The sequence below is a fragment of the Macrosteles quadrilineatus genome, unplaced genomic scaffold, assembly GCF_028750875.1.
Source record: "Macrosteles quadrilineatus isolate MER2022 unplaced genomic scaffold, UCM_ALF_1.0 Scaffold_9__3_contigs__length_116548681, whole genome shotgun sequence".
Taxonomy (NCBI): Eukaryota; Metazoa; Arthropoda; class Insecta; order Hemiptera; family Cicadellidae; genus Macrosteles; species Macrosteles quadrilineatus.
The window spans coordinates 31877578-31899801 of record NW_026542602.1 but is presented as its reverse complement, the minus strand read 5'-3'; the positions used below and the strand labels follow the sequence as shown (position 1 = coordinate 31899801).

The window sequence follows — 22224 nt, the reverse complement described above, 5'->3', positions numbered from 1 at the left end:
TTTGAGAGCATGATAATTTTATTTGCCCAAAAAAGCCAGTATCATTGCCAGTATATATATTCTTTTGCACCTAACATTTATTTAAAATACAATTTCCTATGTAAAAATACAAAACATATAAAAGTAGATAAATAAATAAAAATTTAACATGTTTTTGTAAAATACCAAAAGTTAAAAAAATATGAAAAATATTTTTTGAAATCTAAGCCAATAAAATGTTCCGTGATACAAATTTGGAGCCCAATAGAGCCACCACAAACTAGTTCCGTGACAAGGCCAATGGATTAGGTTGAGAGCTTCAACAATTGGGCAGTTTTATAATTGTGATCCTTGTATTTGCCCGTCGACATAGACTAACTGCCCGTGCGTGGAACGTATCCAGCAAAGCAAAGGGTGAGCCGGTACAGTACAAAGGTGTGCTGTACTGATAAAATGTTTTTGGCAGTAACCAGGATCCGAACCCACATCGCTGCCTTGGGCCTGAAGTCCGTGACGCTACCAACTGAGCCACCGACTCACCAAAAAAACTTATCTTTTTTTGAGTTTTATGAAATGTGTTTACTGCTTGAAGAAAATGTATGTTGTATGAAATCAGAAGCTTAGTCATAAAACACTGAAACAGGATGATGAATAAAACAAACTGCAGCACCTTTCGGTTTGTATTTCTCTCTGTGGAGAAATGATTTTATGTATAATCAATAATAATAATTGTAATTATTATTAAATCCATAATTTCAACTAGTTCTAGTTCGACGACAACTCAGTCCTCACTCGATCACATTCACTCGCCGCCTTACAAAATAAATAATACATTGTTTAAAAAAGTAGTCCTTACAAACAAGAAATAATAATAATAATATACATAACAATTTCACAAAACCAGTGTTATTCGATCGGGTTAAAACATCCCCTATGAGAAAAAGAAACACTCGACCGAACGTCGATTCACATCCGCACTAAACGTATCTTGATAACGTCAGTGTTTTTACAATTAGTATATGTATATGTATAATATCGAAGCACAGTTATATTTATATATTTATATTATGGAAGCTAAGCATGCCCAAAGCAAACCGCCCACTTTCTAGAGTCTAAATTATTTAATAAATATGGTAAAGTTAAAATATAAACATCGGTTTACTCTGGGCTTACAATTTGAAAATTTTGAAACAATTTTTGAAATTGTAACCTATTTTACCTTTGTATCCATAAAACAAGAAAAAATCGTAACAGCTGTATTGTCTTAGTTGATACTAGTCAAAATAAAATTTTGGAATGATTAAAACTATTATCACAAGCAACTAAATGAGGTATCAGACAATAATATTTTAGCCATAAACAACTTTGTGATTCTTTAATGGTATAAACAATCTTGTAAAATATTAATCAGCAATATAAAAAACACAACTATACAACAACTCATTGAATGGCTGTTCATTTTTGTCAATAAATAAAATAATATTTATGGGAATTGTAAACATATAAAAAATATAAATTATTTAATGAATCTGTATGTTGACAGAAGATCGAGTTGAGGGACATACCCTCAACACACTTTACAAAGCCTATCAAGATGAGTATATTTGTACTAGGAGGCCTACTGTAAAAAAACTGTGTCAAATCAAATCTAGTTTGTGTCTTATTTGTGGCTACAGATTTGTACTGCCTAAATTATGCAGTGTGGGAAATATTAGAAAGAGTTGTCTGGGCCCTTTGATCATTAAAGTAGATTTTACTTTTTAACAGCGTTCAGTAAATGAACAATTACAACTAAAGGTTATTGCCAATACTGGCATCTTAAAACAGATACTCTCATATGATAAAATCGAGTTGTATAGCTCAATGAAACAAATTATTGTAATCCAACAATTAAAATTTACATCAAAACACAGATATTTTAGTCATTGAAGGGAAATGAAAATTTGAATAGAATGTAATGATAAGAAGCATATTTTCTAGTCTGAGGTACTTTTACAAATACGGCAAGAACAAACAAACAAATACTGAAGAATTAGACAGTATTGCAAAAACAAACAACAAATAAATCAAATTGATTTGAAAACAGTGAAAAAAATTTGCCTCAGCTTCGCTTTAAATTTGCACACTTACAATCATAGTTTTAAGGTATAATTAATTGCTTAACAGTAAAAGGTTACAATAGTCAAAAATTGTTGATGATACAGAAAGACTAGGAGGGTTGGTACATCTGTGAATAACGCTCAATAAACGACAAAAACATGTCAATGTGGTCAATAGTGTTTGCTGTCAAAGGAGGATGTTATTTAAGTTTTTCAATTAGTCAATTAATTATCTCAAGTATTTATAAACATTACAAAACCTACAGTAATAGCATTTTCTCTGTAGGCAAAATTCACTCAAAAAATAAATCATTGGGTAAATAAATAATTGTCTTTTTGCCAAGCATCATTGTCAAAATGTTCAATTCTATTGGAATTTAAAGCTGAGTAGGCCTGCTCAACATAGTCAAAAACCAAAATCATTTAAATTTCTATGATAAAGAATCTTTTTCTCAGAAATAGCCGATCTCTTTAAATAACTTTTTGTTTTATCAACAAGAAAAACAGAATAATACAAATAAAATGTATAAAAATATAAATGTATAGAAACACAAGAAATGTAGAAATGCGGTGGTTGCACGAGATGTACCAACCGTTGGACGTGGAGACAGGTGCTTACGCTAGGCAACAATATGTACATCACTTCACTCCGGGAGCGTCCTCAGGAACAAGCTTTAACTTCACACACCACGTGACAGTCTGCGGATTAAAACTTTATTCATCATTGCACAACTCACTCTCACATGCTCGTCATTTGTGATGAGCGAAAAACAACAAATGTATTTCAAGTATATAAATTAAATTTCCAGTGGAGGAATTCTACACTAACAAGATTGGTTGGTACAAAAGAATGTAAAAATTAAAATTATGATTTTTTATCGATTTTTCCATTTGATAAAATCTTATTAGATTTGAACCCTCAAACTATTTTTGACTTACAGTTGTAAGAGACACAATATCACATAGCATTTTAAATACATAAATTAACGGCAGTTGAAAAATCTTTATTTTTCTACAATACTATGATTATTATGTCCTATGAATGATTATGTTTGCAAACACTGTTAATACCACACATTGAAAACATTACCAATGATTTTGGTACCTACGTACGTTTCTTCAAATTCCCAAATAAATTAAATTTTTACCTTAGCAGGAGCAAAATGAAAACAAAAATAATAACTAACTAAACTTTTTATTTCCACTTAGTTAAAAATTGGACTATTATACATAAAATAAAAAATCAGACCTATAAGAAATAATTGTTAAAATAAAATAACAATAAATAGGCTAGAGCGCAGACAAGAAATAGTTACAATAGTCAGTGATGAATAAAATTTTAATCCAAAGAAAACCTTACAGATAAACCAACTAAACTGTATCGATCCGCTTGATAATTTACATTCGTACGACGCGCAGCAACCGAGGTATGTGAAATTAGTCTCAGAGAAACACCGCACGACCGGGTATCACAGAACCGTTTTTATAAAAGTCTCAGTCGGTCGGTAGGAACAATAACAGCAGCACGGCGCGACGCAGTAGTGTTAACGACTAGATAACAAGTGGGGACGCGGCGGTTGTTACGAGGAGGAGGATGCATTCATGCCGCTGAACATGCCGGTGCTGAAGCCAGCTGACGAATGCTGCTGACTCTGTTGCTGCTGTTGTTGTTGCTGCAGACTGCTGAGGTTGCTGCTGCTAGCCGCAGACTGGCGTCCGTGCTTGGGCACCGGCGGTTGCAGGTAGTCGTGTCGCGCCAGTGCCATCACGTCGATCCTGTCCTCCTTACGATACGCAAGACAAGCTCGGATGAAACTCTGTGAAATGATTACTTGTTACTAGTTGTAGCCAGTTGAGATCTGAGGTTTTAACTGATACTGAATCTAACAAAATTATAGATTTCTTTAGAATATAATTTTTTTTGTGTTTATTTTTAGTAGTTACTATCAATGCCTAAAACAATGAAAACAGCTTACAAAAGTCAATATATAGAAGGCCTGTGCCCTTTTAATTCCAAGTACTCGTACAATAGAACTCCATCCAGATAAACTGAAACTGAACGTTTTAAAAACTGGGGGGGGATAACAAATCACTTAAGGCTAAGTTGAATGGTGTTTGTATTGGGAAGCTAAGCTGAGCTGTAAGGCAAATTATAAATAATATGATTACTGTACCTTTGCTTCACTGCTGACTGTAGGTTTGTTGGCAAACTGTACTTCGGTTGCCTTCAGTATTGTGTTCTCTTCTAGGATCGTGGCTTGAGATTGGTTGTGGCCAAATGGCTGCAAAACATTTGAAAATGTATTAAAAAATATAAGAAACTACTTACTAGTCATTACCCATTTCTTGCCTTTTTGGAATCTGTCGCGTAAAGAAAAAAAACATTATCTTATCTTTTAGTAATTGACATAAGTTTTATACATTATATTAATTGAGATTATTGACAGTAGAGATAATCTGATTCTTGATGCAACCAATTATTCGACATTGGTATCAGTATATATTGTCAATGGTCGGTGCTGGTATACCAACTAGGCCTGTTCATAAAATATGACAATAATAGTTTAATGAATGCTTTAAAATTTTTACAGCATATGTTAATCAATTGACAAAAATTTGGCAACAAAGTGGAACATTGACACGAAATTTATGAAAACGTACAACCTACAATAGAAAAAAAAATTGTTGTCACACTTACCTTTTTGCCATAAAGACACTGGTAGAATATCACACCGACGCTCCAAACATCCACTTTGGAGGAGATTTTTGGAGGGTTTTTGCCAACGACAAAACACTCTGGAGGGAGATACCTAGGACAAAATTACACTTTAATACACTGTACTGTAAATTTAGAACATTATCAAACATTACTTTGAATGGTCAAGTTAAAACTAACCAAGCTTAATTATTATTTATGTTATAGCTTCACATTTTTGGATTGGCCCAGAACCGGTACTTCAAGCTAGACAAATAGAGTGACAGCATTATCACATACCTAAAAGGGGGATTTGAGCCTGGAACTTAGAGGAGCACCACTTCTCTAGCTTGCTCCCGAATTTGCCTAATGTACATGTTTTAACAAACCTCATCCTAGGTGTCAGAATGATTAGCAAAAACATACTTTGGTTATAGAACATATAGATCAAATAAGTTAAATTCTAAAATTTTTCATAATTTGTTTATGAAATATTTGGGTTGTCCCATCATTGGACAACCTTGAATAACCGGTAAAAACCTAAAGATTGGGGTATTGGTGTAAACTGTACTGCACTTAGCATTGACGACTTTTGACAGTTAGATACTGACCAGTAGGTGCCAGCCCCTTGCGAGGTGAGGTCCATGCCATGGTCAGGGTTGTAGTTCTCCTCATCCATCACCTTACTGAGGCCAAAGTCTGTGATCTTGATCTCCCCACACACGTTGCCTTCCGTAAGTAATATGTTGCCTGGCAAACAAACACAATTACCTCATCACTTTATAAATTAATAATAAAAAAATATTATGAGGCGTAATTCTATACATAACTTGTGATAAAAAGGAAACAACAAAATCTTTCGACAGTTTGTTTGAAACTCTTTTCATGACATTTCAGGTGGCAGATGAAAAGAATTTGCTACAATATTTGCAAGTTTACATTTTAGTCTGGATATGTCTTCTAATCAACTACATAATCAAAGTTAAATTGCTCTGATGCAGGGTTACTTAATCTGAGGCTTCACCAAGGCAAGTTTTTTCTATGGTGTTTGGACAAAAAAATCCTCCTATATCTCTAATAATTGTAGTTTTGTTTTAATTTATTTAATTCGTTTAAGTGCCATTTTTGTATACAGTAGACAACTAAGTGTCTGGATCAATTAAACCGACCCCATCCAAATAAGCCTAATCACAAATCCAGATAATTGGATTTTTAAGGAGAAAGTTGAACACAACATATAACTCCTTGAGAAGGCCAACAACTGATGGAAGACAGGACACTAGGCAGATCAATACGACACTGCAATAGACTCAGAGCACGATGAACACAATTGACACACATTAAAATTAGTAACAAATTATTTTAAACTGCAATTAGCATAATTATCCTGGCCAATTTGACATTTTTTCTCCTTCAGGTGATCCGGATAACTGCAGTTTACTCACCAGGTTTGAGGTCGTAGTGTATGACGGGAGGTTTGATCTCGTTGAGGTACTTGAGCGCAGACACCACCTGCATGACAATGCTGCGAGCCTCGCGCTCCGCGATGGTCTTGTGTTGCTTCAGGTAGAAGTCAAGGTCGTGACCGTCGCAGTACTCGAGTACCGTGCAGAAGGAATTGGCGTCTATCTCAAACACATCGTACAGCTTCACCACCCGCGGGTGGTCTAGCGCCTTGTGTATGTTGTACTCCCTCAGCGCGTGCCTGCAATACACAGTTGCTACTGTAGTGGAGCTCACAAGCTTACAACAACAGTTAAAATACTCGGCTAAGGATGGGCAAGATTTGTTTTATAAAAATTTAAATTAAATTGATTTTAAGTTCTGGCACTTTTGGACATTTCTACCTTGAATATCATAAGAAAATTACTTTTTAGAGCGTAAATGATTTTACCTACTGTCATTTTTTGAAGTAGGCCCAGCCTTTTCAGTTCAGATCTTGGAGATGAAAGGTTTCACAAAACAGCATTTTTACTTTCATAACAGCATAGTTTTACTCATAACAACACGGGTAACAGACCAATGAGGTTCAAGGATTGAGAAGGAAGTAGTAAAATTGTAATGATTCACTTCAACTAATAAGCTGTTAAGGCAAATTTCATTACTGAGTGGTGCAATTAGTGTTTGGTACTATGTTTCGTTGTATCACTGTCAGTGGCAAAGAGAGGATATAAACAAAAACATAATCTAACCTCCCTTAGAATTTATGAGTAGTGAATTTTAGTAATTAAATACTGTCTTAGGTAAATTAGTGTAAGCAACTCGCGTAAATAGTTTTAGTCCCTATAGAACTTAAACATGTCTAAAACATAGAACTAAAACATAATAATACCTTTGACTATTAAATACAACTAGACATTCCATCCCCATGTTAAATTTGTATCCAGTTTTTTTACCAAAATCGTCGTAATTGATGTGAGCTGACAGATTGACTAAATAATTGATTTATGTCGAATGAATGCACAATATTTTTTACCAATTCAAACTACCTATTGTGAGCTATAGCAACTGTTATGACCCATCAACTTGGCCAGCAAAAAAAAAAAAAAAAAAAAGTAGAAAATAGAGTTTTAGTCTCTATCATATCCTGCGCCTGGCTCACACAACTACGTTCTTTTCTAATAAAAAATGGGCTACAGCTGGTCCATATAGATGGGACGTCTACAGGGTTGGTACTGATTTTGGAAAATGAAATTCCCTGACTTTTCCAGGTTTCCCAGACTGATATTATACTTTTTCCAGGAAAAAGTATAATATCAGTCTAATATCAGTCAAGTATAATATCAGTCAAAATATCGAATAGTCAGAATCGAGAATTATTAGAAAAAATGTAGGCCTAAATAGTTTAATCATAAAACCAATAAGAAAAGAATTAAACATCTGGAATCTGGAAAATTAAGAGTACCAACTAACTTAACCTCACACTTTATGTTCTACTTGGCCTTGACTTGACACTAGCAGATAGACGATACGGTGCTTCTGATACTGATATATATATCGATATTTTGCTTGCGATATCATCGGCTTATATCGGAAGAAACATGTGATATAGGAAAAATAACTACCATGCTTGTACCGGAGACAAAAAGTAATACCAAACTAAACTATTAAATGTTTCAACTAACAGGATAAATTTTTTTTTTATAAACTCCTACAAGTGCAGTTTTTTTTAGTTTATTAAAGGTTGAATCAGTATTGAAAGGGTAAAGGTGTTGAACTTTTCAAAGACTATACTCCGGGAAATAAAAGTATTATTAATAAAGAAGGCTTGTCAGAATCTGAGTGGAAAGACAGTATAAAAATGATTGCAAATGTGGTGCCAGTGCGTGTTCTCCACAGCAGAAGTCAGGGCAATAACCGCTGCAGGCATGCCTGTGGTGAGATTGAAACCCCTGCACATGCCCTTGGCTTCTGTCCGTTTGGTGAACTTCTAAGAATCACTAGGCATCACAAAATAAGAAGTATCATAGCAAATGCCTTCCGAAAAAGGTATAACACATGGGAAGTGCAAGAAGAAGTACACTGTCTTTCTTCTAAAGGAAGCACCAGAAGAGTAAATATTTTATTGATAGAAAGAGAAACTAACAAAGGCATAATTCTCGATTTAACAATTCGATTTGAAATAAACATAAATCAACCTAACGAAGTAAATGAAGAAGAGAAAAAAAAATATGATCCTACCTTTGAATATTTCAAGCAAAATTTTAAAATTTGGAAAGTTGAGGTGATTGGATTGTTTATTGGTTCAAGAGGAACATTATCAAAATTTTTTGTGAACTTTTGGAAACAATATGATTTGGACAGATCCTTTTTGAAAATTATTACTCATGAAACATTAAGAGGTTCATTGAGCATAATGAGAAATCATCTATATGGCAAACATCAAAATTAATCAGTCTTATACAATTTTATCTTGTATAATTTTTTCTGTGTCATTGGCAACCTTATTTTTTAAGGCAGATGTATTTATTTTTATAAATAAATTATTTTCTCTTTTTATAAATTCAATGAGGAATTGTATTCAGTATCGTATTGAAATTGAAACGATGAATGTAGGCCTATCCTTCCGCGCATCCCGGTACTAGCAGTGTTTCCATACGTGGGATTATTAACTTATCCCGAAAACTTTTCAGAGCCAGCTTAGCCTTAGGACACATTCCCTTAGGGTGGTGTAATTCACGTATCGCATTTATTCCTAAACCAGGAAGGGATAGTTACACTGATCCTAAGTCATTTAGACCCATTTCTCTATCTTCTTTCTTCCTTAAGATCCTAGAAAAGTTGGTCTCAAGATATATGATGGATACAGCTCTTAGGACACATCCTTTTCATAATAATCAGCATGCGTATGTCTCAGGAAGATCATGCGAGACTGTGTTGCACCAACTTGTAAGCAAGATTGAGAAAGCTCTAGAGAGCAGTGAAGTGGCCCTGGGTGCCTTTCTCGATATTCAAGGTGCTTTTGATAATACTGCTACTCCAGCAATTCTTAATGCGGTGAGAGGAAGAGGTTTTCACGGTATAATATGTAGATGGATTGAATCCTTGCTTCACAGTAGGAAGGTTAGGCTCTCACTCCATAATGACACGATCGAGGCAAGAACTACTCGAGGATGCCCTCGGGGGGGGGGTTCTCTCTCCTCTCCTTTGGAATTTGGTAGCAGACGACCTTATAAGGACACTCAACAAAAGTGGGGTTTTCGCCTTAGGTTATGCTGATGATGTTGCAATCCTTGCGGTTGGAAAGTTCCACGGAACCATAACTGACCTTATGAATAGAGCTTTAAGGGTAGTGGACCGTTGGTACCAGGAAGATGGGCTCTCTATAAATCCCAGGAAAGTTGTAATAGTACCCTTCACAAGAAGGAGGAAACTGGATGGGATCGGCCCACTAAGACTGCAGGGCACTGTAATAGAGCTGCAGAATCAGGTGAAGTATCTTTGTGTAATTTTGGACAGATCACTTCACTGGGGACCACATCTTCAAAAAGTCACTGAGCGTGGCAAATGGTCCCTTATGGCATGCAGGCGGATGGTAAGTGGCACATGGGGGTTACAGCCTAAACTTTTATGCACTGGCTGTATGTATCTGTTGTTCGACCCGCCCTTACATATGGTTCGCTTGTGTGGTGGCCAAAGATGGAATCTACTATAGCTGTCAAAGCTTTAGCAGGAGTTCAGAGGCTTGCTCTTATAATGATAACTGGGGCAGTAAGCAGCTGTCCTGGAGCGGCTCTTGACTGTCTGCTTGATATGCTACCTATCGACATTTACATCAAGGTGGTAGCAAGTAAAACAGCCCAACGCCTTAGATGCGAATACTTATGGATAACCTCAGGAAACAATAAAGGGCACTCCAAAATTGTTCAGGTGGTACATAATGATGAATTGCACTTGCCTTCAGATCACATGTCCAAAAAATACTCCTTTGGAAAGCCTTTCAAAGTACTAATACCAGATAGGAAGGATTGGTCTGGCGGAAAAGGACCCATACCCACAGGTGATTTAGAATGCTATACTGATGTTTCTAAGATCAAAAATGGGGGCACTGGAGCAGGTGTGCATTGGATGAATGGAGGCACTGGCATTTGTCTTCCAATGGGGGTGTACCCAACTGTCTTTCAAGCGGAGGTCACTGCCATTCTAGTTTGTGCTCAAGAACATCTTAACAAAGATATCAGAGACAAAACAATCAATATCTATACTGATAGTCAAGCGACCTTAAAAGCATTAAACTCTTACGAATTCAACTCCAGGCTCGTGTGGGATTGTTTTGCTTCTGTGTCTGAGTTGGGTAGGAGAAATTACCTTACGCTTTGCTGGGTGCCAGGACACTCAGGCATTAAAGGAAATGAAGCTGCAGACAGATTGGCAAATACTGCCTCTGCAACTTCAATGATAGGCCCACAACCCTTCTGTGGCATCTCACGAAACAGTGCATGTTCTGCGATTGCGTCATGGGCCAAGGAAAAGCATCGCAAACGCTGGGTCGATGTTCCCCTTCTTAGGGTCAGCCAGCTTACTCTGTTTAGGCCTTCTAAAAAGGTTGCCTGTGACCTCTTGAGACTAGACAGACGAAGAATTAAATTAATTGTTGAACTGATAACTGGTCATGGAAGATTCAGGAAACATCTACAACGGATGGGCTTATATGATGGTGAACCGATCTGTAGGTACTGTGATAGGTCAGAAGAGACAGCTGATCACTTACTCTTTGATTGTAACAAGCTCTTTGACGCTAGATCGATAACTCTTGGAAATATGGCTAGAGGTAGATACCTTCCTGAGGATGAACTAATTGGGAAGCTACAGGCATTCATTGGGCGCCTTAACTTGTAGGTCAACAAGAAAGCAATTATTGCGCAACCCAAATAATTCGATTTCGGATGAAGTGCTTAAAGGTCTCTTAAAGACCTGCCCCTGTCAGATAAGATAAGATAAGATCCCGATAACAGGATTTTTAGAGCATGAGCGGGATTTGAAGGGGATGTGGGATAAAACAGGAGTTTTGGCTATGACGTCCGTTTTTATTTACTATGCTTTTATTTTAGTGAAAAACTAACCCCAATCGAAAAAATTACCTTAACAAAATATAATAGCAATGTTAAAACAACTATTTAAACGAAATATGTCCAATTCAACACTCAGAATTTAACATCAAAAATCTTAAGGGATTAAACGGGATTTCTTAACCAAGTGACCGGGATTATATTCTTTTGGTCATGTAGAAACACTGGGAGCTCGGTGCGTTCAATTAAGCCAGTAATCAGAGGGTGATGATAGAATGTCTGTCGATGTTCGATGTTTTTTATATCGATGGTAGGTTCCAGATGTTTTTGTTACATCGATGTTTTCGTCAAACTTTGATGTTTTTGACCAAGTATTGAGACCTAGATGCAAAATGTAGCATATCTGTAAAAAATGTAGTCTTTCAAGAGAAATTCCAGATTTTTTCCAAAATTCCCTGACTTTTCCCTGACTTTTCCAGACCAACAAAATTCCCTGACATTTCCAGGTTTTCCAGGTTTTCCCTGACCGTACCAACCCTGCGTCTACTTAAGTACCCAATAGTCAATGCCTATACATAGTTACCGGAATAGACAAAACACATATAAATGTAACATATTATACAACATACACAAATGCGAACTTACTTAATATAATTAGCCTTTTTATCCTCTTTCCAGTCTTTATTCAGCTGATGAACTTTACAGGCAACGTACCGCTGCTCTTTCAGATCAAAAGCCTGAAATAACATTCACATATAATAGATTCAATTTACAACAGACCTTATTTACATTTGAGAAACAAAACAAATAAATAATAAATAATTGTACAGAGAAATGCAAACAATAAAGGATACCATACATTAGTTCTTGTTGGTTTAAAAGAGTATGTTTTGTAAATTTTTGTATTCCTCTAAATGTTTGAAAACACTTCTTATAAAAAGGATACACTTAATTTAAACTACAAAAGGTTAACACTGTTCTTTATATACTCAGTCAATGAAAATCGAGAATGAGTGGGTACCAGATGTAGCACCCCAACAGACTTTAAATTTAAGGATTAGCTTGTCGGGCTGGAAAAGGTCAAGTAACTTACCTAATTCAGTTATAGAGTAATAAAATACATTCACTACAAGAAGACATGTGAGATGCAAGGTTATTTCCTGTCACAGAAATTAAGCTATAAGAATTAGATGTTGACTCAATTGATTATTTTTATTTGTGATGGATTCATAATGGAAAATGTTATGTTTGTCGTTTGTAGTTTGGCCATACTCTGGTTTCAATGACATATTTAAAAGATTTGATGATAGAACATCAACATACCCTCAATTAGATTTGACAACTGAGAGATTTTATGATAATGTTTGTTTATTTACTGTGTTGTACCTTGTGGACCTCGCTGAAGCCGCCCTTGCCCAGCAGCATGAGCAGCAGGTACCGGTCGTTGAGGACTGGGTGGTTGTTGAACCTTGACTGGTCCTCGTTGTGGATCCTCTTCAGCTCTCTGATGTGGAGATTTCGTTCCCTCTCAAGCTTTTCCATCTCCAGCTGTAGGTCTGCGTCTTCCTTCTTCAGTGCCGACTGTCGCAGCTGTTAAAAATACATCATATATTAAAGGTCAAACATATCAGTGAATAAGCAAGTAAACTAAAGTGGACCTCCTAAAACTGAAAACCATTAGATTGAAAAATGGCTTTGAAAAATCATAAAAACTCAAATCAATTAAATATTAGCCCGGCAACAGGAATTGTCATCTGCTGTAGAGGTTAAGTTTAGAAAACAAGTGCCTCCGTAGAAACCAGGATACAGTGGGCCACAGTTTTAGATAAGAGATACCCTTCTACGAAACACCTTAAATTGTCTGTCTAGTTACTAGAATTCAAGATAAAAAATTAAAGTAGTAGGTTAAAGAATAATTTTTTTTCATAAATTAATTATTATTTCTATAAGCTAAATTGAAAAAAAATCTTTACTTTAGTTTTTTATCTATACTTAATAATTACGACATTTACCTTGAGTATTTCATCGGCCTCGTAGTACTCCTGGGCAGAGAAGCCTGGGAGAGCGTCAGGTTTGAGGAAGGTGGCGTTGTCGGTGCCGTTGTGTAACGCCGTTACAGCCCCAGCCGCTCCTTGCGCTGCCCCCACGCCCCGATCACCCTGACTACCTGCTCGTTTCCGTCCAGTCTCTGAATTACTCGGTCTCTTTTTCATCAGCAGTTTTTTCTGTCTGTCTATTTCTTCCCTCTCCGCTGTTATTTCTTCCTGCCGCCTGTAGAAAAATTATGGGTTGAATTTCACAGCCACAAGTCAGGAAAACAAGATTTTTAAATAGAACAAATATTTCAACAACAAACCTTTACAATAAACAAATAAACCGCCAATTTCTCTATCAAATATTGCACTTGAAGTGGTACTGTATGATCAAAGACAGTGGCAATGTTTTTCCTTGTCTCTAATACCATAGACAAATAGAATAATTATAGACCGTCAGCTGTGCTGCGGTTAGCAGAAGTTTTGGCGTCCACCGTTAGGTTTGCCGTGTAGTTACGGCGCACACCGCTGCAGCGTCTGCTGGTCGCATACGGCTCCTGCGACCAGCAGACGCTGCAGCGGTGTGCGCCGTAACTACACGGCAAACCCAAGCGGTGGGTGCCAGAACCTTCCTTTGACTGTCTATATTTATTCTATTTGTCTATGCTAATACTGATAAGATACAAGGTGTTCACAATGGATAAAAATTAATCAAATGTAAACACAAAGAACTTTAATGCAAATTATCATGTTTGATTTGCTGGTTTGGTCAATCAATATTTAGGGGAAAAATAAACATGGTTTCACAATCACTGAGAATTGACGACTTGAACAGTTTTAGTAGAGTTAAATGTTGAAAAAACATGATCAGTTGTGAAAGATTCGCTTCCCGAGTAGATCACAGATCTAGGAACAACCACAGTTGCTCTACCTGACCTCAGACGCTCTACCTGACCTCAGACTCGGCCTACTGTATTGTCATCATCTCATGTTCAACAAAGAGATAATAAGGTAGCACCACGCAAGTCATGGTTTGCAGTCAATGTGTTAAAAAGAATTATAAGGGTGCTTTTTTAAACTATAAAAATGCCATAGTTTATTTTCCTTTTAACTTTTCATCTTCTGTGGTATTTATAATATATATTTATAGTTGCTATCAGGTACCTGTATGTTTCTTCACAGCAACTAAATAAATTATAGAATCATAGTTTTAGTGATAAACTTGAACAATTTTTTTTTACCAAAATAATAAGTATGAATAGATGTCAAATTAGTAAAAAATTTTAAAAAAATGTCATGTTTTGATGAGTATGTCGCTGAGGATGATGAAGGAAATGGAGGCTGATAGTGAAGCCAATTTTCTTAATGTATGAAGAAATGTTAATGTTAATGTTAATGTGTGAAGCCAATTAATGTATTATTACGGACAGAAAGGTTTTGGGTGAATGTTTACTAAAGTCAACACAAGGAAGCTAGTGTAGAATATGGGACACAAAACCACATGCCATGTCAAGACGCTCGCAGAATCTGGGGAATCCTCAAAAGAGCATTTAATCAACACTTAATTGTCATGGCATTTGGTTTTGTCAAATTTCTTGTCCTTTCCATATACAACAAATGCTCATCTGCAAATGCTATCTGTTGGCATAGCTAGATGCGCTTGGGCTACAATAGGCAAGAAAGGAGAGGGACACTGATTTTCTGATTATATAACATTCTGATTATATGCGATGAGTAATCAATCAAGTATTGTTTGGCTGACTCCATGTGCATACCCAAGAGAGATTTTCCAGTTTTCTTTACTTGTCCCCTTCAGTGTATACCTAGCCCCAGAATCCGTCTGTGTTGGATCCCTTGTTTCTATGTAATGTCCATTCCCTTCCAATCTAGTGTGGCGGAAACTTTAATTTGACTTACCTAGAGAGCTCCTGGAATGCATATCCGTCTGTCCAGTTCTCCTGGAAGGTGGCGCCTACCCTCTGAGTCACAAACTGACCTAACCTCAGTCTGTTCTGCATACACCTCTGTCTCGCCTCTTTCTTTTCTATGTTGGACTTCTCTTTGAGCAGTTTCTTAACAACGTCGATGCACTTATTCGTGTGCGCTTTGTGTTGTTCTAACAGCTTTTGTTGGGCTGCCAATTGGTGCCTTAATTCTTCAGCGGACTAAAATAAGATTTCATAATAATTAACAGATGAATAATAATTCTAACCTTAACATTTAACATGTTCTCCTCCAGGTAACTAAATTCCCTAATTTGTATACTAGAATAAGATAGTAAATGTGTTACCACATAATTCTTAATCCACGGGTTAACTTTGATTTATTTGATAATTCGTCCACCTTTAAAGTACAAATACCTTACACATAAAATAAACAATAAACACTATTTTAACCTTCCATCGGGCGCATTGATTATCAAACACCAAAGGGCGCTCACGGAAGTTACCTCCGGGAGTACAAAAACTATGCAATGATGAGTAAAAAACATTTTAATAGCAATAAAACTGTAAGAAAAACATTTTTTATGAGTTAATACACTATTACTTAAGTCGAATATAAAATAGAAAATGTTATAAAAACAAATAAAAATACGTAAGTGTTGTGGATGAAAAAGATTTACTTTTTGTACTTACAACTTTTTCTAATATACAGCACTATCGTATATTAGAAAACAAATTTGAATATTATATGACATAAAAACACGTACATGGTCTAATAAAAATAATAATTTTGTACAAGAATAACTCATTCAAAGCTCTTAGACAAAAATTGCAATGGTGTTTGAAATAAAACACCTATTGTCTAATGCAAAAAACCATTTGTTAGAAAGACCACACATTTTGTTCAAGCTCTTTTTCTTGAAAAAACAGGTTTCCGAACTCATGCACCATTAGTTCTTTCTTCTAAATGCTGTTCCTTGTCCTCCCTTTCAACACTAGCCAACAATCTCGCAATTAGTTCTTCTTCCATCTTATAATATCGCTAAATAAAGTCAAACACAAGGGCGCACACGGAGCTAGGCTCCGGGAAACTCGTTGCATCACAGGGCGCTCACGGAAGCTACTTCCAGTAGCTACGCAAGCCACTCCCCAAGGTCGACTGACAACTGGGAAAGGGGTAAGAGTAGTCAAAACCACTTCCGCAAAAGAGGTTCGTGAGGTAAATGAGGCCACAGCCCTGCCAAACACATACTATGGTTTTTAACGAAAACAGTAGTGACCCGGAGGTAACTTCCGTGATGTGCCCGATGGAAGGTTAAAATACAATAAATTCGTAGAAACCCTTTAAATTTAGCCTACATGGTAGATCAGTCGATTTAAAAATAAATAGTTAAATACAAATGAAAATGTTTAATCTGTGTAACTTGGGACTACAAAGAATAAATTAACTTAGAATAGTCTCAACTTACCCTATTGAGCTCTTCTATTTTATTATTTCTCAGTTCTAAGTCAGACGATGCTTGCGTTTCAAACTCCTGTATACTTTGGCAAGTTAGGTCAGTCTGAACCTGTTTACTGACGAGGTTGGGGTGAGGTGCGCCTGGTAGCCTGGGCTGAGGAGGCTGCATCAGCGCAGAGTAGTCTTGCGCCTGCACCTGAGATACCACAGGCACCTGCGCACTGGGCAGCATGGTGGCCCCCGGCGATGGAGGATACTGCAATACAATCAAATCATTCAACACTAGTCCGCTACGGATTAGTTAGATCCCGAAACCAGTTAGGATAAAAATTAGGGCTGTTGTACTTATTTATCTATTCAGTAGAACTCCGGTTAACCGAAATGACGGAGGGAGAGCCGTTTCGGATAACCAATTTTTCGATTAAGCTGTCATCTATATATATAATTCCGTAAGTCAAATTTTTGTAAAGAAATTGTGAGTGACTGGATGGCCGTAGAAGGATGGGAGGGGTCTTATTTTAAAGGTCTTGACGTGAATTTTGAGGGAAAACTATTCATTTTTCTTATTTTTTTACCATAAATTCGCAACAGAATAAAACTTTTCCCATTAAAACAACATGGGGTTTAATTTGTTTACATCTTTTGAAATTAAAACAGCTGTGCCACAGATTTGAAAACAGTGATCAATACACGCATTTGGTTTACTTTTAGCCAGTCAACTATGCAACTATGAAATGTATATACTATTATAATAAAACTGAAATATTGAAGATTAGTCGGAAAATTCTTTGTTTATATTTAAATCATATACTCAAGTTTCATTTTTTCATGCTTTTACGTTATTGTCGTGTTAAAGGAATAAACGACATAGAATAAATATTCTGTATAAGTAATCAAAGAGTCGAAATTAAATCTAACTTCTGTTTTGTTTTTATTTTTAAATCATATGTTCAAGTTTATTTTAAATTATGTTGTTTTCTTTATATTTCTACACATTTTAAGGTTAAGGTTGTGTAAATATAAACAACTAATTCTAAAATGGTGTATTTGCATTCCTTCGTAAGTAAATTTTTTTAGTGCAGTGAATATACAACGTAGAGTAATCATATTCGATCATACAGTACTTTTATAAAATCACCAGGGATTCAAGATGTTTTGGTATGTAGGCCGCTGGATATATATTCTTTTCATTATAAGTACTGTAATTAATATGAACGCCAGGGGAATACCACAAAGGCGGGGAACTGTTCATAGGAATGACAGTGCGCGTAGGAGAGCAAGAGTAGATAATGACGAACTTAATCAAGATATGTTACAACCCCTTTTTAGGAGACCCATGGTAGACGAGAGAAATGTAAAGATCCATGATGCAGGATTACTGGACCAAGAGTGCATTCAATGTAGTGCTCTTCATTTTAGAGAAGAACTAACGAATAATCATTTTATGACATGTTGCCATAACGGACTTATTAACCTTCCTCAGTCAAAAACTAATGTAGAACTTAAAAGTTTGTTTGAAGAGAGCCCACAACTGTATAAATTCATTCGACAATGCAACAGTGCGATGGCTTTTGCTTATTTTTCAGCCAGTAAGAAAGATATTCCAGGAAAAGGACCATACTGTTTCAAAATTCAAGGACAGATTTATCGTTCAATCTCAGATTTGCTGCCTCAACATGATGAAGACCCCGTGTATGGCCAATTGTACATTATTGACACATCAACAGCAACAGAAATTCGTCAAAGGCGTCGAGAAAATAGTGACTTAAAACCTGAAATATTGTCAAAACTAGCTGAAATTCTATTAGAAAATCCATTTGCACAAATTTACAAAAGAGCTTCGGAAGAAATGGTTGTACAAGGTGACAGTGAATTAGAACTTAGGTTTGTAGACAGGATAAATAAAAATCGTCGTAGGTATAATAAGCCTACTGCAGATGAAATTGCAGGCGTCTTCAATTCATCCGAAGGCGAACCTCCAATGAATTTTTAAAATTCCAAACAGGGAAGCTTTTATTTATCCTCATTAACCACAAGACCAAAGCTACCTTAGTAAACCAGTATTTATTCACAAACAATGATATGTTTGCTGCCTTTTCATGTTAAACCACTGGAGTGATTCAAATTATTTATTGAAAATTACATCAACAAAAGCAAACAAAGAAGAACAACAAACTGGTTTTTACACAAAAGATATGGTGTAGGGATGCCTATTCTGACACATAGATTTAATGTTATTCTGAGTTTGTTTAAATACCGGTATTGCAAAAAGTTGTTTTACATTTGAGCTTTTTAGGGACTTATGTCCCTACAAGCCACTAGTATGTTAAAATTGCCAATGTATTACTACGGTGTGTATGAAAAATGAATTTAAAACAATTGTCTATATAATACAGTGTTGTATTTCAGCTACAGAAATTTTACAATAGGTTAGGCAATATTTTGAACTAAAAAACTGAAATCATCATAAAGCATTTTACATCATGTATTACTTATATTTTAGCCCTGTTATTTTATGGAACCCTTTCGGTTAACCCGGGTTTCGCTTAAAACCCGAATTTGGTTAACCAGGGTTCTACTGTAGTTACAGCTAAAACTTCATTTAGTAAACTAAAATTTACAGTTGAAGAGTACTTCTGTTTAGTTTGGCCTGAGGTGGATTCCTGTGATGACCAGAAAACCGAGTGTACTAAGAAAGTCCTGAGTTATCTCTATTCATTAATAAGTATATGAATGGGGTCAATGTATTTCATTCGTACAACTTGTAAAATTAACAGTTACCAACCCAACAATTTATTACTGAAAACTTAAAAAAGTAAATTAGTAATTCATAAACCTTGTAATAGAGTACAAAGTGAAAAGAAACCCAATGAAACTCAAACCGAATTAACAAATTATGCAGTTTCCAAGAAGTAGATTTCAGATGCACAATCAGGTTTTGTCTACAATAAATACAAGACATTATAAGAATCAAGAGTAGAGACATTTGAGATAATGGTAAGCTAGTTTCTAGTCCCCACAATGTGCAGCTATATTTAGCTCTTGTCTAAGCCCTGAGGAGGGTGCTATGATATACTTAACTGTGACTAATGCTCCTCACACACTAACACACTCTATCTTCATCTTTGTCAAAGAAATGCAGCAGTGTTAAACCCCATTTTTTATAATTTACCTATCTGATTAATAATTGGTACCGTACCTAATACCTAACAATTAAAAAAAGTGATGTTTGTTTGAAATTCAAAACCCAATCTATTTGTTTAGGGAAAAAATTAGATGCTGTACTATGAAGTGGTTAAACTTAAGCAGAGTTAGCTATAGTTTCTGGAGAGCCAATTCTTTAAAAAGAGACAGCAAAGGTAAAAAATATTCCTGAGGTACTCTAATACTTTGGGCAACTTTTTGTCAGCTTGGAATCATAATACTACACCTTTATGATTATATGAATATATTTGTTTTATAGTTTAAGCTTCCTAAGCAACAACCTTAATATTCACTTTTAATAGATGTGGGGCAAAGCTTGTCATGAAATAGATTTGTTAATTTTAATACTAACCCGCCCTTTGAAGTGATGTAAAAGATTTTTATTTTTTTTTCAACCGCAAGTGTCAAAGTAAAATTTCATTCCTCAAGACCGAATCATGTAATTTCACTGCATTTCCATCTAGTCTGAACAATTTGGTAATCTAAAGAGGGGCCAATCCTTACTAGTTAGGATTAGTGGGACTCTGAACGTACTAGTCATTTGATTTAGGATTAGGACTATGCCTTACCATGGGGTATCCCTGTTGTCCCGGTGATGGACTCTTGGCACCTCCGTGCCGGATGGGACTGTTGCCCGTGTGTTTGACGAAGTAGTCGTTGATCTTCTTGGTGTCGATGGACCTGGGTCCGCCCTTGCCACCACTACCAAGAGCGCTTGCTCCGTCGTCGCCTCCCTTCCGCTTCCTCTTCCTGTCTGACGTTGGCCGCGCCAGCTTCTCTGGAGTCCCGCAGTCTTGCTCCTTATCACTAGAACCTGCAAAGATAGGGTTAGTTTATTGATGCTAGAATGATTCAAAGGGGTTTTAAGTACATGGGGAAAAAACAGATATCTGGAGAATTTCACTTTTTCCAGCTCAGTCTAGTGCCACCTCCAAATAACAAACCTCAAGTAGTAAAACCAAGAACTCGTTATATTCAAGTATTTTGTAACAATACATGGTTTAGGAAATCTAAAAATTTGCCACATTGAGGTTCACTGTTTATAGACCTCAATTACATTTGACCTGGTAAATTTGAATCAAAGTAGTAATTTGGACAGTATTTTCCAGCTCAGTCTAGTGCCACCTCCAAATAACAAATCTCAAGTAGTAAAACCAAGAACTCGTTATATTCAAGTATTTTGTAACAATACATGGGGTTTAGGAAATCTAAAAATTTGCCACATTGAGGTTCACTGTTTTCAAATCAAATCAAATCAAATCAAAATCCTTTATTTCGTATAAAATAGACAATATTTATAAAATGTAATATATGCAATAGAAATAGGTTTTAAAATGTATAACTAAAAATAAACAAAATTAATCCCACATGGGATAACCCGTGCGTGGGAGTGAGTCGTATGATGTTTGATTAGAAAGAATTGAGAAGGTTTGATAACAAAAAACAGGTACTTCTAATAATTCAGAACCTCAATTTCAGACCTCAATTACATTTGACCTGGTAAATTTGAATCAAAGTAGTAATTTGGACAGTATTTTAAATATCACATCAATATCAACGGCCTTAATCACTTAAATCCATCCACCACTCATCGTAAACGCATCTCCATTCTTATTTGGCTTAAAAGACATAGTTTTTTGACTGTCGCTACATGTGTTGCGGCTGACCGATCGCTCACGCGACAGCGACACTTTTTTGTCGCGCAAACTCAAATCCGGTGGAGGGGGAATTAAAGAACTCAGTCAGTTCTCAATCTAATGTTACAGAATTGGGTCAACCCTCTTAAAAATGTCATTACATAATAAAATGATGTAAATTTATATTACAAATAAAGGGTAAAGAACTCATTTAAATACAAATTGTTAACATTAATCACTATAAATATATGGAGAATATACCACGCGGAGTATGAAAAATACTACTGTCGCGCCGCGACTGTCGCGGTGCATAAACGTGCCCAATTGATCCAATAGAACTTGAACCGCGCGCGACACATTTTTTGAAGCTGCGATTATAAAACCTGTCGCGGGTATTTAGAGATCTTCGAGTCGCTCACGTGGCAGTTTGTCGCTGTCGCGGTGCATAAATGCTCCCATTTAACTCAATAGAACTTGAGTCACGCCACGCGACTGTCGCGGTGCATAAATGCTCCCATTTAACTCAATGGAACTTGAGTCACGCCACGCGACTGTCGCGGTGCATAAAACCGGCCTGAGGCCGTTTCACTTCAACTTGGAGATATTTTTAACAAAACTAATTTTGCTTAGAGGAAGAATAAATGTGTCAATGTGCTTACCACATAG

The 22224-nt window shown here is 36.1% G+C and overlaps 1 protein-coding gene across 7 annotated transcripts in view; it reads right to left on the bottom strand.

The window, feature by feature from the left end:
• Positions 1 to 646: 646 nt before the first annotated feature.
• Positions 647 to 22224, bottom strand: part of LOC129001932 (serine/threonine-protein kinase tousled-like 2) — a 122927-nt gene continuing 101349 nt past the window's right edge. For all 7 annotated transcript variants that reach the window (XM_054429366.1, XM_054429369.1, XM_054429367.1 and 4 more), the window contains 11 exons: positions 20491 to 20735; positions 16728 to 16973; positions 15233 to 15480; positions 13295 to 13553; positions 12669 to 12872; positions 11928 to 12019; positions 6219 to 6478; positions 5385 to 5523; positions 4777 to 4888; positions 4253 to 4360; positions 647 to 3895 (listed from right to left, as the gene is read on the bottom strand). In XM_054429366.1, the coding sequence (XP_054285341.1) occupies positions 3659 to 3895; positions 4253 to 4360; positions 4777 to 4888; positions 5385 to 5523; positions 6219 to 6478; positions 11928 to 12019; positions 12669 to 12872; positions 13295 to 13553; positions 15233 to 15480; positions 16728 to 16973; positions 20491 to 20735 (2150 nt within the window). In that variant the 3' untranslated portion in view covers positions 647 to 3658. The remainder of the gene's footprint in view (positions 3896 to 4252; positions 4361 to 4776; positions 4889 to 5384; positions 5524 to 6218; positions 6479 to 11927; positions 12020 to 12668; positions 12873 to 13294; positions 13554 to 15232; positions 15481 to 16727; positions 16974 to 20490; positions 20736 to 22224) is intronic.